The sequence below is a fragment of the Chiloscyllium plagiosum genome, unplaced genomic scaffold (genome assembly GCF_037043375.1).
Source record: "Chiloscyllium plagiosum isolate Xiang-an unplaced genomic scaffold, Cpla_swu_hap1 HiC_scaffold_2, whole genome shotgun sequence".
NCBI classification, from domain to species: Eukaryota; Metazoa; Chordata; class Chondrichthyes; order Orectolobiformes; family Hemiscylliidae; genus Chiloscyllium; species Chiloscyllium plagiosum.
The window spans coordinates 162064532-162081449 of NW_028270140.1; the positions used below are offsets into that span (position 1 = coordinate 162064532).

General features: G+C 49.2%; 1 protein-coding gene across 1 annotated transcript in view; it reads right to left on the reverse strand.

Moving 5' to 3' along the window:
* The window catches only part of spef2 (sperm flagellar and cilia associated 2), an 894484-nt gene that overhangs the window by 792605 nt on the left and 84961 nt on the right, over nt 1-16918 (reverse strand). The window contains exon 12 of the mRNA XM_087994173.1: nt 9484-9611. Within this exon, the coding sequence (XP_087850299.1) occupies nt 9484-9611 (128 nt within the window). The remainder of the gene's footprint in view (nt 1-9483; nt 9612-16918) is intronic.

Here is a 16918-nt window from a genome sequence, read left to right on the forward strand (position 1 = left end):
CTAACCCCTTCTAACGCCACCTAACTCCATCTAACTCCATCTAACCCCATCTAACTCCAACTAACCCCATCTAACTCCAACTAACTCCACCTAACTCCACCTAACCCCATCTAACTCCAACTAACTCTGTCTAACCCCTAACTCCATCTAACCCCATTAAACTCCAGCGAACTCCGTCTAACCCCGCCTAACTCCATCTAACCCCACTAACCCCACTAACCCCTTCTAACGCCATCTAACTCCATCTAACTCCATCTAACTGCATCTAACCCCATCTAACCCCATCTAACCCCATCTAACCCCATCTAACTCCACCTAACCCCATCTAACTCCAACTAACTCTGTCTAACCCCTAACTCCATCTAACCCCATTAAACTCCAGCGAACTCCGTCTAACCCTGTCTAACTCCATCTAACCCCACTAACCCCACTAACCCCACTAACCCCTTCTAACTCCATCTAACTCCATCTAACTCCATCTAACTCCATCTAACTCCATCTTACCCCATCTAATTCCGCCTAACCCCATCTAACCCTATCTAACTCTGTCTAACCCCATCCAACTCAATCTAACCCCATCTAACCCCATCTAACCCCATCTAACTCCATCTAATCCCACCATACCCGTTCTAACTCCGTCTAACTCCATCTAACTCCGTCTAACACCATCTAACTCCGTCTGACTCCGTCTGACTCCGTCTAACCCCGTCTAACCCCGTCTAACCCCGTCTAACGCCGTCTAACGCCGTCTAACGCCGTCTAACGCCGTCTAACTCCATCTAACTCCATCTAACCCCATCTAACCCCATCTAACCCCATCTAACCCCATCTAACTCCAACTAACCCCACCTAACTCCACCTAACTCCACCTAACTCCACCTAACTCCAGCCAACCCCATTAAACTCCAGCGAACTCCGTCTAACCCCGTCTAACTCCCACTAACTCCATCTAACTCCATCTAACTCCATCTAACTCCATCTAACTCCATCTAACTCCATCTAACTCCATCTTACCCCATCTAACCCCATCTAATTCCGCCTAACCCCATCTAACCCTATCTAACTCTGTCTAACCCCATCCAACTCAATCTAACCCCATCTAACCCCATCCAACTCAATCTAACCCCATCTCACCCCATCTCACCCCATCTCACCCCATCTCACCCCATCTAACTCCATCTAACCCCATCTAACCCCATCTAACTCCATCTAACTCTGTCTAACTCCATCTAATCCCTTCCAACTCTATCTAACTCCATCTGAACCCATCTAACTCCATCTAACTTCATCTAATGCCGTCTAACTCTGTCTAACCCCACCTAACTCCATCTAACTCTGTCTTAACCCATGAAACCCCATCTAACTCCGTCTAACCCCATCTATCTCCATCTAACCCCATCTAACCCCATCTAACCCTATCTAACTCTTTCTAATCCCATCTACCTCTATCTAACTCCGTCTAATCCCGTCTAACCCACCCAACCACATCTATCTCCACCTAACTCCATCTAGCCCCATCTAACCCCATCTAACTCCATCTAACCCCATCTAATTACATCTAACTCCATCTAACCCCGTCTAACTCCGTCTAACTCCGTCTAACTCCGTCTAACTCCATCTAACCTCAACTAACAGCATCTAACTCCATCTAAACGCAGCTAACCACGTCTAACTCCATCTAACCCCGTCTAACCCCGTCTAACCCCGTCTAAGCCCGTCTAAATCCATCTAACTCCATCTAACTCCATCTAACTCCATCTAACTCCATCCACCCATTCTAACTCCATCTAACTCCATCTAACCCCATCTAACCCCATCTAACTCCATCTAACCCCATCTAACTCCATCTAACCCCATCTAACCCCTTCTAACTCCATCTAACCCCATCTAACCCCATCTAACCCCATCTAACCCCATCTAACTCCATCTAATCCCACCATACCCGTTCTAACTCCGTCTAACTCCATCTAACTCCGTCTGACTCCGTCTGACCCCGTCTAACCCCGTCTAACCCCGTCTAACGCCGTCTAACGCCGTCTAACTCCATCTAACTCCATCTAACCCCATCTAACCCCATCTAACTCCAACTAACCCCACCTAACTCCACCTAACTCCACCTAACTCCAGCCAACCCCATTAAACTCCAGCGAACTCCGTCTAACCCCGTCTAACTCCCACTAACCCCACTAACTCCATCTAACTCCATCTAACTCCATCTAACTCCATCTAACTCCATCTAACTCCATCTAACTCCGTCTTACCCCATCTAACCCCATCTAATTCCGCCTAACCCCATCTAACCCTATCTAACTCTGTCTAACCCCATCCAACTCAATCTAACCCCATCTAACCCCATCCAACTCAATCTAACCCCATCTCACCCCATCTCACCCCATCTCACCCCATCTCACCCCATATAACTCTGTCTAACTCCATCTAATCCCTTCCAACTCTAACTCCATCTGAACCCGTCTAACTCCATCTAACTTCATCTAATGCCGTCTAACTCTGTCTAACCACACCTAACTCCATCTAACTCTGTCTTAACCCATGAAACCCCATCTAACTCCGTCTAACCCCATCTATCTCTATTTAACCCCATCTAACTCCATCTAACCCTATCTAACTCTTTCTAATCCCATCTACCTCTATCTAACTCCGTCAAATTCCGTCTAACCCACCCAACCACATCTATCTCCACCTAACTCCATCTAGCCCCATCTAACCCCATCTAACCCCATCTAATTACATCTAACTCCATCTAACCCCGTCTAACTCCGTCTAACTCCGTCTAACTCCATCTAACCTCAACTAACAGCATCTAACTCCATCTAAACGCAGCTAACCACGTCTAACTCTATCTAACCCCGTCTAACCCCGTCTAAGCCCGTCTAACTCCATCTAACTCCATCTAACTCCATCTAACTCCATCTAACTCCATCTAACTCCATCCACCCATTCTAACTCCATCTAACTCCATCTAACTCCATCTAACTCCATCTAACCCCATCTAACCCCATCTAAGTCCATCTAAGTCCATCTAAATCAGTCTAAACCCGTCTAACTCCATCTAACTCCATCTAAACCCATCTAACACCATCTAACACCATCTAACACCATCTAACACCATCTAACACCATCTAACTCCATCTAAACCCGTCTAACCACGTCTAACTCCATCTAACTCCATCTAACTCCGTCTAACTCCGTCTAACTCCGTCTAACTCCGTCTAACTCTGTCGAACCCCGTCTAACCCCGTCTAACCCGGTCTAACCCCGTCTAACCCGGTCTAACCCCGTCTAACCCCGTCTAACTCCGTCTAACCCCATATAACTCCATCTAACTCTGTCTAAGCCCAGCTAACTCCATGAACTCCATCTAAACCCAGCTAACTCCGTCTAACACCGTCTAACTCCATCTAACTCCATCTAACTCCGTCTAACTCCATCTAACTCCGTCTAACACCATCTAACACCATCTAACTCCATCTAACTCCATCTAACTCCATCTAACTCCATCTAACCCAATCTAACCCCATCTAACTCCATCTAACTCCATCTAACTCCATCTAACTCCATCTAACTCCATCTAACTCCGTCTTACCCCATCTAAACCCATCTAATTCCACCTAACCACATCTAACCCTATCTAACTCTGTCTAACCCCATCCAACTCAATCTAACCCCATCTAACCCCATCCAACTCAATCTAACCCCATCTAACCCCATCTCACCCCATCTCACCCCATCTAACTCCATCTATCTACATCTAACTCCATCTAACTCCATCTAACTCCATCTAACTCCATCTAACTCCATCTAACTCCATCTAACCCCATCTAACCCCATCTAACTCCATCTAACCCCATATAACTCTGTCTAACTCCATCTAACCCCTTCCAACTCTAACTCCATCTGAACCCGTCTAACTCCATCTAACTTCTTCTAATGCCGTCTAACTCTGTCTAACCCCACCTAACTCCATCTAACTCTGTCTTAACCCACGAAACCCCATCTAACTCCGTCTAACCCCATCTATCTCCATCTAACCCCATCTAACCCTATCTAACTCTGTCTAATCCCATCTACCTCTATCGAACTCCGTCTAATCCCGTCTAACCCACCCAACCACATCTATCTCCACCTAACTCCATCTAGCCCCATCTAACCCCATCTAACTCCATCTAACCCCATCTAATTACATCTAACTCCATCTAACTCCGTCTAACTCCGTCTAACTCCGTCTAACTCCGTCTAACTCCGTCTAACTCCGTCTAACTCCGTCTAACCTCAACTAACAGCATCTAACTCCATCTAAACGCAGCTAACCACATCTAACTCCATCTAACCCCGTCTAAACCCGTCTAAACCCGTCTAACTCCATCTAACTCCATCTAACTCCATCTAACTCCATCTAACTCCATCCACCCATTCTAACTCCATCTAACTCCATCTAACCCCATCTAACCCCATCTAACTCCATCTAACCCCATCTAACTCCATCTAACCCCATCTAACCCCATCTAACCCCTTCTAACTCCATCTAACCCCATCTAACCCCATCTAACCCCATCTAACTCCATCTAACTCCATCTAACCCCACCTAACCCCATCTAAGTCCATCTAAATCAGTCTAAACCCGTCTAACTCCATCTAAACCCATCTAACACCATCTAACACCATCTAACACCATCTAACACCATCTAACATCATCTAACACCATCTAACACCATCTAACAACATCTAACACCATCTAACACCATTTAACACCATCTAACACCATCTACCACCATCTAAACCCATCTAACACCATCTAACACCATCTAACTCCATCTAAACCCATCTAACCACGTCTAACTCCATCTAACTCCGTCTAACTCCGTCTAACCCCGTCTAACCCGGTCTAACCCCGTCTAACTCCGTCTAACCCCGTCTAACCCCGTCTAACCCCGTCTAACTCCGTCTAACCCCATATAACTCCATCTAACACCATCTAACACCATCTAACTCCATCTAACACCATCTAACTCCATCTAACTCCATCTAACTCCATCTAACCCCATCTAACCCCATCTAACCCCATCTAACCCCATCTAAACCCATCTAAACCCATCTAACTCTGTCTAACCCCATCTAACTCTGTCTAACCCCATCTAACTCTGTCTAACCCCATCTAACTCCATCTCACTCCATCTAACTCCGCCTAACTCCATCTAACCTCAACTAACAGCATCTAACTCCATCTAAACCCAGCTAACCACGTCTAACTGCATCCAACCCCATCTAACCCCATCTAACCCCATCTAACCCCATCTAACCCCATCTAACCCCATCTAACTCCATCTAACCCCATCTAACCCCATCTAACCCAGTCTAACCCCGTCTAACACTGTCTAACCCTGTCTAACACCGTCTAACCCTGTCTAACACCGTCTAACCCCATTCAAATCCGTCTAACTCCGTCTAACCCCTTCTAACTACGTCAAACCCCGTCTGACTCGGACTCCCTCTGTCTAAATCCATCTAACCCCATCTAACCCCATCTAAGTCCGTCTAAACCCGTCTAAACCCGTCTAAACCCGTCTAAACCCGTCTAACCCCATCTAACCCCATCTAACACCATCTAAGTCCATCTAAATCAGTCTAAACCCGTCTAACTCCATCTAAACCAATCTAACACCATCTAACACCATCTAACACCATCTAACACCATCTAACACCGTCTAACACCATTTAACACCATTTAACACCATCTAACACCATCTAACTCCATCTAAACCTATCTAACTCCATCTAAACCTATCTAACTCCATCTAAACCTATCTAACACCATCTAACACCATCTAACACCATCTAACTCCATCTAAACCCATCTAAACCCATCTAACCACGTCTAACTCCATCTAACTCCGTCTAACTCCGTCTAACCCCGTCTAACCCCGTCTAACCCCGTCTAACTCCGTCTAACTCCGTCTAACCCCATATAACTCCATCTAACTCTGTCTAAGCCCAGCTAACTCCATGAACTCCATCTAACCCCAGCTAACTCCATCTAACACCGTCTAACTCCATCTAACTCCGTCTAACTCCATCTAACTCCGTCTAACACCATCTAACACCATCTAACACCATCTAACTCCATCTAACTCCATCTAACTCCATCTAACTCCATCTAACCCCATCTAACTCTGTCTAACCCCATCTAACTCTGTCTAACCCATCTAACTCCATCTCACTCCATCTAACTCCGCCTAACTCCATCTAACCTCAACTAACAGCATCTAACTCCATCTAAACCCAGCTAACCACGTCTAACTGCATCCAACTCCATCTAACCCCATCTAACCCCATTTAACCCCATCTAACCCCATCTAACTCCATCTAACCCCATCTAACCCCGTCTAACCCCGTCTAACCCCGTCTTACCCCGTCTAACCCCATTCAAATCCGTCTAACTCCGTCTAACCCCTTCTAACTCCGTCAAACCCCGTCTGACTCGGACTCCCTCTGTCTAAATCCATCTAACCCCATCTAACCCCGTCTAACCCCGTCTAAACCCGTCTAAACCCGTCTAAACCCGTCTAACTCCATCTCACCCCATCTAAACCCATCTAAACCCATCTAACACCAACTAACACCATCTAACACCATCTAACACCATCTAACTCCATCTAACTCCATCTAACTCCATCTAACTCCAACTAACTCCAACTAACTCCGTCTAACTCCGTCTAACTCCGTCTAACTCCATCTAACCTCAACTAACAGCATCTAACTCCATCTAAACCCAGCTAACCACGTCTAACCCCATCTAACCCCATCTCACCCCATCTAACTCCAACTAACTCCGTCTAACTCCGTCTAACTCCGTCTAACTCCGTCTAACCTCAACTAACAGCATCTAACTCCATCTAAACCCAGCTAACCACGTCTAACCCCATCTAACCCCATCTAACCCCATCTAACTCCATCTAACCCCATCTAACCCCATCTAACTCCGTCTAACTCCGTCTTACTCCGTCTTACTCCGTCTAACCCCGTCTAACCCCATTCAAATCCGTCTAACTCCGTCTAACCCCTTCTAACTCCGTCTAACCCCGTCTGACTCGGACTCCCTCTGTCTAAATCCATCTAACCCCATCTAAGTCCATCTAAATCCGTCTAAACCCGTCTAACTCCATCTAACCCCATCTAAACCCATCTAAACCCAACTAACTCCATCTAACTCCATCTAACCCCATCTAACCCCATCTAACTCCATCTCACTCCATCTAACCCCAGCTAACTCTATCTAACACTGTCTGACTCCATCTAACTCCGTCTAACTCCATCTAACCCCATCTAACTCTGTCTAACCCCATCTAACTCTGTCTAACCCCATCTAACTCCATCTCACTCCGCCTAACCCTGTTTAACCCTGTTTAACCCCGTCTAACCCCGTCTAACCCCGTCTAACCCCGTCTAATTCCGTCTAACTCCGTCTAACTCCGCCTAACCCTGTCTAACCCTATCTAACTCTGTCTAACCCCATTCAACTCAATCCAACTCCATCCAACTCCATCCAACTCCATCCAACTCCGTCTAACTCCGTCTAACTCCGTCTAACTCCGTCTAACCCCTTCTAACTCCGTCTAACCCCTTCTAACTCCGTCTAACCCCTTCTAACTCCATCTAACTCCATCTAACTCCATCTAACTCCATCTAACCCCATCTAACCCCATCTAACTCCCTCTAACCCCATCTAACCCCGTCTAACTCTGTCTAACTCTGTCTAACTCTGTCTAACTCTGTGTAACTCTGTCTAACTCCGTCTAACTCCGTCTAACCTCAACTAACAGTCTCTAACTCCATTTAAACCCAGCTAACCACGTCTAACTCCATCTAACCCCATCTAAACCCATCTAACTCCATCTAACTCCATCTAACCCCATCTAAACCCGTCTAACTCCATCTAACTCCATCTAACCCCATCTAAACCCGTCTAACTCCATCTAACTCCATCTAACCCCATCTAACTCCATCTAACCCCATCTAACTCCGTCTAACCCCATCTAACTCCGTCTAACGCTGTCTAACTCCATCAAACCAAGAGAGCGAAGAAACATCAGAACACAAGGAATGGGAACACCAGGAGGCCATTCGGTCTTTGAAGCAATTTCCACTTTACAATAAGGATGGTAGAGACAGGTTAGGGGACAATACACCAGTGAGTCTGATATCAGTGGTAGGGAAACAATGAGAGAAAATAGTGAAGGAGGAAAATTAATCTTCACATTTCTCTAAGCCTTTCCTAGCCATGTACCTGTCCCAAATGTTTTAAATGTTCCAACTGTACCCACCTCTACCACTTCCTTACAGCTCACTCCATATATGTGTGTGTGAAGAAGTTGCCCCTCAAATCCCTTTTAAATTTTTCCCTTCTTATCCTAAACCAGTAGCCTCTACTTTTGGACTCCCCTACCCTGGGAAACAGACCTTGGCTATTCACCTTATCTACACCCTCATGTCTATGAGGGGAGGGCAGTTGATGTAGTTTATCTGGATCTCAGCAAGGCCTTTGACAAGGTCTCACACGGGAATTGGATACAGAAGGTAAAAGCTCATGGGATCCAGGGTCACTGGGCAAGATGGACCCAAAGCTGGCTTAGTGTCAGGAGACAGAGGGTGGTGGCAGGAGGCTGTTTGTGTGACTGGAGCCCGGGGTGCAGTGGGGTCCCACAGGGATCACTGCTGGGTCCCTTATTGTTTGTGATCTTCATAAACAATGGAGATGGGAATGTGGGAGGGATGGGAAGTAAGTTTGTGGATGACACAAAGATTGGCCGGGTGGTTGGCAGTGAGGAGGAAGGTGTTAGATTACAGGAGGATAGAAACGGATTGGTCAGGTAGGCAGATCAGAGGCAGATGGAATTAAACCCTGAGAAATGGGAGGGGATGCAAGACCAGGAAGGCAGATGATGATCTGAATCATGATAGACTGGTAAAGGGGGAAGAGCACTGAGAGTTGGGTGTCCCTGTACATTGAAGACTTTCAAGATTCAAATACATACAGTTCTTAGGGCTCAAGGGATTCAAAGGGTATGAGGAGAAAGTGGGAATAGTTGGATGATCAGTCATGAGCAAGCTGTTTCCTATTCAGTTTCTGAGTGAAAATGGGTCTCTGCTCTCCCAAAACTACATCCTCACTCACTGTAGGATAGAGAGAGGGAAGGTGTTTGTGATAGAGAGAGCTGAGGAGATGGTATCAGGAAATGAGGTGAGGATAGGGGAAGGGGCACTGGGGGGGGATATATGGTTGGAGAAGCCAATGAGGAGGGGAGCAGGGAAGGTGAGAAGAGGGGGAGGGGGTGGTGTGGAGAGGACAGTGTGAAGGGGGGAGGGAGAGGTGAAGAGAGGGGTCCAGGGAGGGGAGGGGAGGGGAGGAGTGAGCTTTGGTTTGATCGAATCAAATTCTGTTAGTGAAGCCCCACTGGTTGATCCAACCTGAGGTAGTTTTCCAACTTCCGTTCTGTTCTCCTGGGTCTGAGTGTAAGCCATGGTTTCACCCTCCTCATAGGCTCGCACAGCTTCACCAACCAGTACGTCTGGCACAAGGACATGGATCTGCAGAGCTGGGAGAAACACAGAGAAACCTGCTCGAAACAGAAACTATACAGAGCCCTGTTAACACGCACACACCTCCCATCAACAACACAGTGAACAGATAGCTCCGAATCAAACAGTCACCTCGAGAACTAGCAACACAGCTCTGCCAATGATGGAGGGAAGGATACAACGGGAGCCAATCTTTCATCAGTCAAACAGTGATATGCAGAGTGAAACATTGCAAGGACACACCTGTGAAATCAGACCCCCTCCCCCACATTTCAGCCAGTGTCTCTTCAATGGAACTGTACAGAGGGGGGACTGGCCACAACTAGACAGTCTCCAATCAACCTGCTCACAGATGGTATTACACACCTCCGGACTGGGAGGGACTCGAACCTGGGCATCCTGAATCAGAGTTAGGGACAGTAGCACAATGCCATAGAGTCCCAGTCTGAGTGCTATTACAATAAGATCCACTCGGATATCATAAAGTCAGGAAGTATGGGATACAGGGAGATTTGGCTGTCTGGATTCAGAACTGGCTGGCTGACAGAAGGCAGAGAGTGGTTGTCGATGGAAAGTATTCTGCCTGGAGGTCAGTGTTGAGTGGGGTACCGCGGGGCTCTGTTCTTGGGCCTCTGCTCTTTGTAGTTTTTATAAATGACTTGGATGAGGAGATTGAGGGGTGGGTTAGTAAATTTGCAGATGACACAAAGCTTGGAGGTGTCGTCGATAGTATAGAGGGCTACTGCAGGCTGCAGCGTGACATAGACAGGATGCAGAGCTGGGCTGAGAAATGGCAGGTGGAGTTCAACCTGGATAAATGCGAAGTGATGCATTTTGGAAGGTCGAACTCAAATGCTGAATATAGGATTAAAGACAGGATTCTTGGCAGTGTGGAGGAACAGAGGGATCTGGGTGTGCAAGTACATAGATCCCTCAAAGTTGCCATCCAAGTGGATAGGGTTGTTAAGAAAGCATATGGTGTTTTGCCTTTCATTAACATGGGGATCGAGTTTAAGAGCTGCGAGGTTTTGCTGCAGCTCTACAAGCCCCTGGTGAGACCACACTTGCAATATTGTGTCCAGTTCTGGTCACCCTACTATAGGAAAGATACAGAGGCTTTGGAGAGGGTACAAAGAAGGTTTACCAGGATGCTGCCTGGACTGGAGGGCTTGCCTTATGACGAAAGGTTGAATAAGTTTTGACTTTTCTCTCTGGAGAGAAGGAGGAAGAGAGGAGACCTGATCGAGGTGGAGAAAATAATGAGAGGAATAGATAGAGTCAATAGCCAGAGACATTTCCCGAGGGCAGGATTGACTGGTACGAGGGGGTCATAGTTTGAAGATATTAGGAGGAAGGTATAAAGGAGACATCAGAGGTAGGTTCTTTACACAGAGGGTTGTGAATGTATGGAATGCGTTGCCAGCGGTGGTGGTGGAAGCAGAGTCATTGGGGACATTTAAGCGACTGCTGGACATGCACATGGACAGCAGTGAGTTGAGGGGTGTGTAGGTTCAGTTATTATATTTTACATTAGGATTAAACCACGGCACAACATCGTGGGCCGAAGGGCCTGTTCTGTGCTGTACTTTTCTACGGTCTATGTTCTAATCAGGCAGCATTTAGTTTGTCAGCCTTGCCATAATGGGGTGGTGTTGGAAATCGATGGAAACTATCAGATCAATCCAGCTGTCAGCCTTCTGATGGACACTGCACATGCTCAGATTATACACTGAGTTCAAGACAACTTCAAATGTGAATAAAACCCAAGGGGAGGCCATTCAGCCCCTCGGGCCTGCTCAACCATTCAATATGATCCTGGCTGATCGGATTGTGGTTGACCCTGTTTTGTCAGTCAATAATCAATCTCCCTCTGCCTGAAAGGTATTTAATAACCATAAGACCATAATCCAGGAGCAGGAGTAGGCTATTCAGCCCATCAAGTCTGCTCTGCCATTCAAAGACTTGGCCTCCACAGCCCTCTGCAGCAATGAGTCCCACAGATTCCCACCCTCAGGCTGAAGAAATTCCTCCCCATCTCAGCTCTAAAGGGTCAGCCCTTCACTCCGAGGCTGTGCCCCAGGTCCGAATCTCTCCTCAACCTCTCAGTATTCGGGAAATTTCATGAGAGCCCCCTCGTCCTTCTCAACTCCATCCAGTACACACCCAGAGTCTTCAATGACCTCTCACATGACAAGCCCTTGATCCCTGGGGTCATTCTTGTAAACCTCCTCTGGACCCCCTCCAATGCCAGAATATCCTTCCTTAGATACAGGGACCAAAACTGCTCACAATATCCCAAATGCCATCTGACTACAGCCTTATACAGCCTTAGCAGTATATTTCTACTCATGTACATTTGCCCTCTTTACATGAATGATTACATTTTTTTTACATTACATTACAGTGTGGAAACAGGCCCTTCGGCCCAACAAGTCCACTCCGACCCGCCGAAGCACAACCCACCCATACCTCTACATTTACCCCTTACCTAACACTACGGGCAGTTTAGCGTGGCCAATTCACCTGACCCTGCACATCTTTGGACTGTGGGAGGAAACCGGAGCACCCGGAGGAAACCCACACAGACACGGGGAGAACGTGCAAACTCCACACAGTCAGTCGCCTGAGGCGGGAATTGAACCCGGGTCCCTGGCGCTGTGAGGCAGCAGTGCTAACCACTGTGCCACCGTGCTGCCCACCGTGCCGACATTGCATTTGCCTTCCTAACTGCCAAGTGAACCTAGAACAAAGAACAAAGACAATGTACAGCCCAGGAACAGGCCCTTCGGCCCTCCAAACCTGAGCCAATCCAAATCCACTGTATAAACCTATCACCCAGTTCCTAAGCATCTGTATCCCTCTGCTCCCCACCTACTCCTGCATCTGTCCAGACGCATCTTAAATGAATCTACCGTGCCTGCTTCTACCACCTCTGCTGGCAACGCGTTCCAGACACCCACCACCCTCTGTGTGAGGTACTTGCCGCGTGTATTCCCCTTACACTTTCCGCCTCTCACCATGAAAATGTGACCTCTCGTTGTTGAATCCCTCACCCTGGGAAAAAGCTTGTCTCTATCCACCCGGATTTTGTAAACCACAATCAGGTCCCCCCCTCAATCATTTTTTTTAATGAAAACGATTCTAACCTACTCAACCTCTCTTCATAGCTAGCACCTTCCATACCGGGCAACATCCTCGTAAACCTCCTCTGCACCCTCTCCAAAGCGTCCACATCCTTTTGGTAATGTGGCGACCAGAACTGTACACAGTATTCTAAATGTGGCCGAACCAATGTCTTGTACAATGTTAACATGACCTGCCAGCTCTTATACTCAATACCCCGTCCAATGAAGGCAAGCATACTATATACCTTCTTGACCACTCTATCCATCTGTGCAGCCACCTTCAGGGTACAACGGACCTGCACTCCCAGATCTCTCTGCCCATCAACTTTTCCCAAGGCTCTTCCATTTACAGTATAGTTCGCTCTAGAATTAGACTTCGCAAAATGCATCACCTCACATTTGTCTGGATTGAACTCCATCTGCCACTTCTCCGCCCAACTCTCCAGTCTATCTATATACTCCTGTATTCTCTAACAGTCATGCATGTTAACCTGAAGAGTATCCCGAACTAGGACTCCTCAGTCCCTTTGCACTTCAGATTTCCAAAGCCTTTTCCCATTTAGAAAATAGTCTTTGCCTTTATTCTTCATACCAAAGTGCATAACTTTCTCACATTGTATTCCACCTGCCACTTCTTTGCCTACCCTCCTATCCTGTCCCACCTCCTATCCTGTCCCCGCCCTCCTATCCTGTCCCCACCCTCCTATCCTGTGCCCACCCTCCTATCCTGTCCCACCCTCCTATCCTGTCCCCGCCCTCCTATCCTGTCCCCACCCTCCTATCCTGTCCCACCCTCCTATCCTGTCCCCACCCTCCTATCCTGTCCCACCCTCCTATCCTGTCCCCACCCTCCTATCCTGTCCCACCCTCCTATCCTGTCCTACCCTCCTATCCTGTCCCCACCCTCCTATCCTGTCCCACCCTCCTATCCTGTCCCCACCCTCCTATCGTGTCCCCGCCCTCCTATCCTGTCCCACCCTCCTATCCTGTCCCACCCTCCTATCCTATCCCCACCCTCCTATCCTGTCCCCACCCTCCTATCCTGTCCCACCCTCCTATCCTATCCCCACCCTCCTATCCTGTCCCCACCCTCCTATCCTGTCCCACCCTCCTATCCTGTCCCACCCTCCTATCCTGTCCCACCCTCCTATCGTGTCCCCGCCCTCCTATCCTGTCCCACCCTCCTATCCTGTCCCTACCCTCCTATCCTGTCCCACCCTCCTATCCTGTCCCTACCCTGCTATCCTGTCCCACCCTCCTATCCTGTCCCTACCCTCCTATCCTGTCCCACCCTCCTATCCTGTCCCTACCCTCCTATCCTGTCCCTACCCTCCTATCCTGTCCCCACCCTCCTATCCTGTACCACCCTCCTATCCTGTACCACCCTCCTATCCTGTCCCTACCCTCCTATCCTGTCCCCACCCTTCTATCCTGTACCACCCTCCTATCCTGTCCCCAAACTCCAATCCTGTTCCCGCCCTCCTATCCTGTCCCACCCTCCTATCCTGTCCCACCCTCCTATCCTGTCCCCACCCTCCTATCCTGTCCCCACCCTCCTATCCTGTCCCACCCTCCTATCCTGTCCCACCCAATCCTGTCCCACCCTCCTATCCTGTCCCCACCCTCCTATCCTGTCCCTACCCTCCTATCCTGTCCCACCCAATCCTGTCCCACCCTCCTATCCTGTCCCACCCAATCCTGTCCCCACCCTCCTATCCTGTCCCACCCTCCTATCCTGTCCCCACCCTCCTATCCAGTCCCCACCCTCCTATCCTGTCCCCACCCTCCTATCCTGTCCCCACCCTCCTATCCTGTCCCACCCTCCTATCCTGTCCCCACCCTCCTATCCTGTCCCCACCCTCCTATCCTGTCCCCACCCTCCTATCCTGTCCCCTCCTCCTATCCTGTCCCACCCTCCTATCCTGTCCCCCTCCTCCTATCCTGTCCCCACCCTCCTATCCAGTCCCCACCCTCCTATCCTGTCCCCGCCCTCCTATCCTGTCCCACCCTCCTATCCTGTCCCACCCTCCTATCCTGTCCCCACCCTCCTATCCTGTCCCCACCCTCCTATCCTGTCCCACTCTCCTATCCTGTCCCACCCTCCTATCCTGTCCCACTCTCCTATCCTGTCCCACCCTCCTATCCTGTCCCACCCTCCTATCCTGTCCCCACCCTCCTATCCTGTCCCACCCTCCTATCCTGTCCCACTCTCCTATCCTGTCCCACCCTCCTATCCTGTCCCCACCCTCCTATCCTGTCCCACCCTCCTATCCTGTCCCACTCTCCTATCCTGTCCCACCCTCCTATCCTGTCCCCACCCTCCTATCCTGTCCCCAAACTCCTATCCTGTCCCACCCTCCTATCCTGTCCCACCCTCCTATCCTGTCCCCAAACTCCTATCCTATCCCACCCTCCTATCCTGTCCCGCCCTCCTATCCTGTCCCCAACCTCCTATCGTGTCCCTGGTCAGTCTCCCTCTGTCCCCTCCCCCAGTGCTACCACACCCTGGTCAGTCTCCCTCTGTCCCCCCTCCCAGTGCTCCCACACCCTGGTCAGTCTCCCTCTGTCCCCTCTCCCCGTGCTACCACACCCTGGTCAGTCTCCCTCTGTCCCCCCTCCCAGTGCTCCCACACCCTGGTCAGTCTCCCTCTGTCCCCCCTCTCAGTGCTACCACACCCTGGTCAGTCTCCCTCTGTCCCCCCTCCCAGTGCTACCACCTACCCTGGTCAGTCTCTCTCTGTCCCCTATCCCAGTGCTATCACACCCTGGTCAGTCTCCCTCTGTCCCCTCCCCCAGTGCTATCACACCCTGGTCAGTCTCCCTCTGTCCCCTCTCCCCCCGTGCTACCACACCCTGGTCAGTCTCCCTCAGTCCCCCCTCCCCCAGTGCTATCACACCCTGGTCAGTCTCCCTCTGTCCCCTCCCAGTGCTACCACACCCTGGTCAGTCTCCCTCTGTCCCCTCCCCCAGTGCTATCACACCCTGGTCAGTCTCTCTCTGTCCCCTCCCCCAGTGCTATCACACCCTGGTCTGTCTCCCTCTGTCCCCTTCCCCCGTGCTACCATACCCTGGTCAGTCTCCCTCTGACCCCTCCCCCAGTGCTACCACACCCTGGTCAGTCTCCCTCTGTCCCCCCTCTCAGTGCCATCACACCCTGGTCAGTCTCCCTCTGTCCCCCCTCTCAGTGCCATCACACCCTGGTCAGTCTCCCTCTGTCCCCTCCCAGTGCTACCACACCCTGGTCAGTCTCCCTCTGACCCCTCCCCCAGTGCTACCACACCCTGGTCAGTCTCCCTCTGTCCCCTCCCCCAGTGCTATCACATCCTAAGTGTGATGTAGCATATTTGAATTTTGATAAGATCCCACACAGGAGGTTAGTAAATAAAATTAATGTGTGGAATTGGAGGTAACATGCTGGTACAGATTGAAGATTATTAACCAGACAGTAGTTATCAAAGGGCCGTTCCTGTGCTGATGGACTGTGGCCAGTAGTTTCAGCTGTTCACGATATATATCACTGATCTGGAGTTGGGGGCTCATGGAAATAATTTTGAAGTTTGTAGATGTTACAAACGTTTTGCGAGTGCAAGTTGTGAGGATGACAGAAAGAGGATAAGCTGAGTGATTTTGAGCTTTGTGAATATATGTGTCAGGGTGTAAAGTGTTTCTTGTTGATAGATTGGAATGTCTCGATGTAAGAAAGGATCTAGGTGTCCTTGTTCATACCTGACTGAACTTGCACATGCACGGGCAGCAATCTATTCAGGAGGTCAATGATTTTTTAGACTTTATCATAAGATGATTTAGACACAGAAGCAAAAGAAGTCTTGTTCCAAATGAGCCAGAACACTGGTGAGACTGCACCTGGACTGCACCTACAGTCACGTCCCCTTATCAGAGGAAGAGCATTGGAGGTTCATCAGACTGACTCAGGGATGTTGGAACTGTTCTATGAGGAGAGACTGAGGAGACTGAGCCTGTACTCTGCAGTTTCAAAATATTAAAGGATCTCATGGAAACTTATTAAATTCTCAAAGGGACAGGCAAAGCACGAACTGAAAGGATACGTTCCCCTGGTTGTGGGTCCAGAACCAGAGAACCTCAACTCAAAATAAAAGGCAATTCATTTCGGACTGACACGGCGAGGAATCTCTTGACTCAGAGGTTGGTGAAGCTCAGGAGTTCTCTACTCCAGAGAT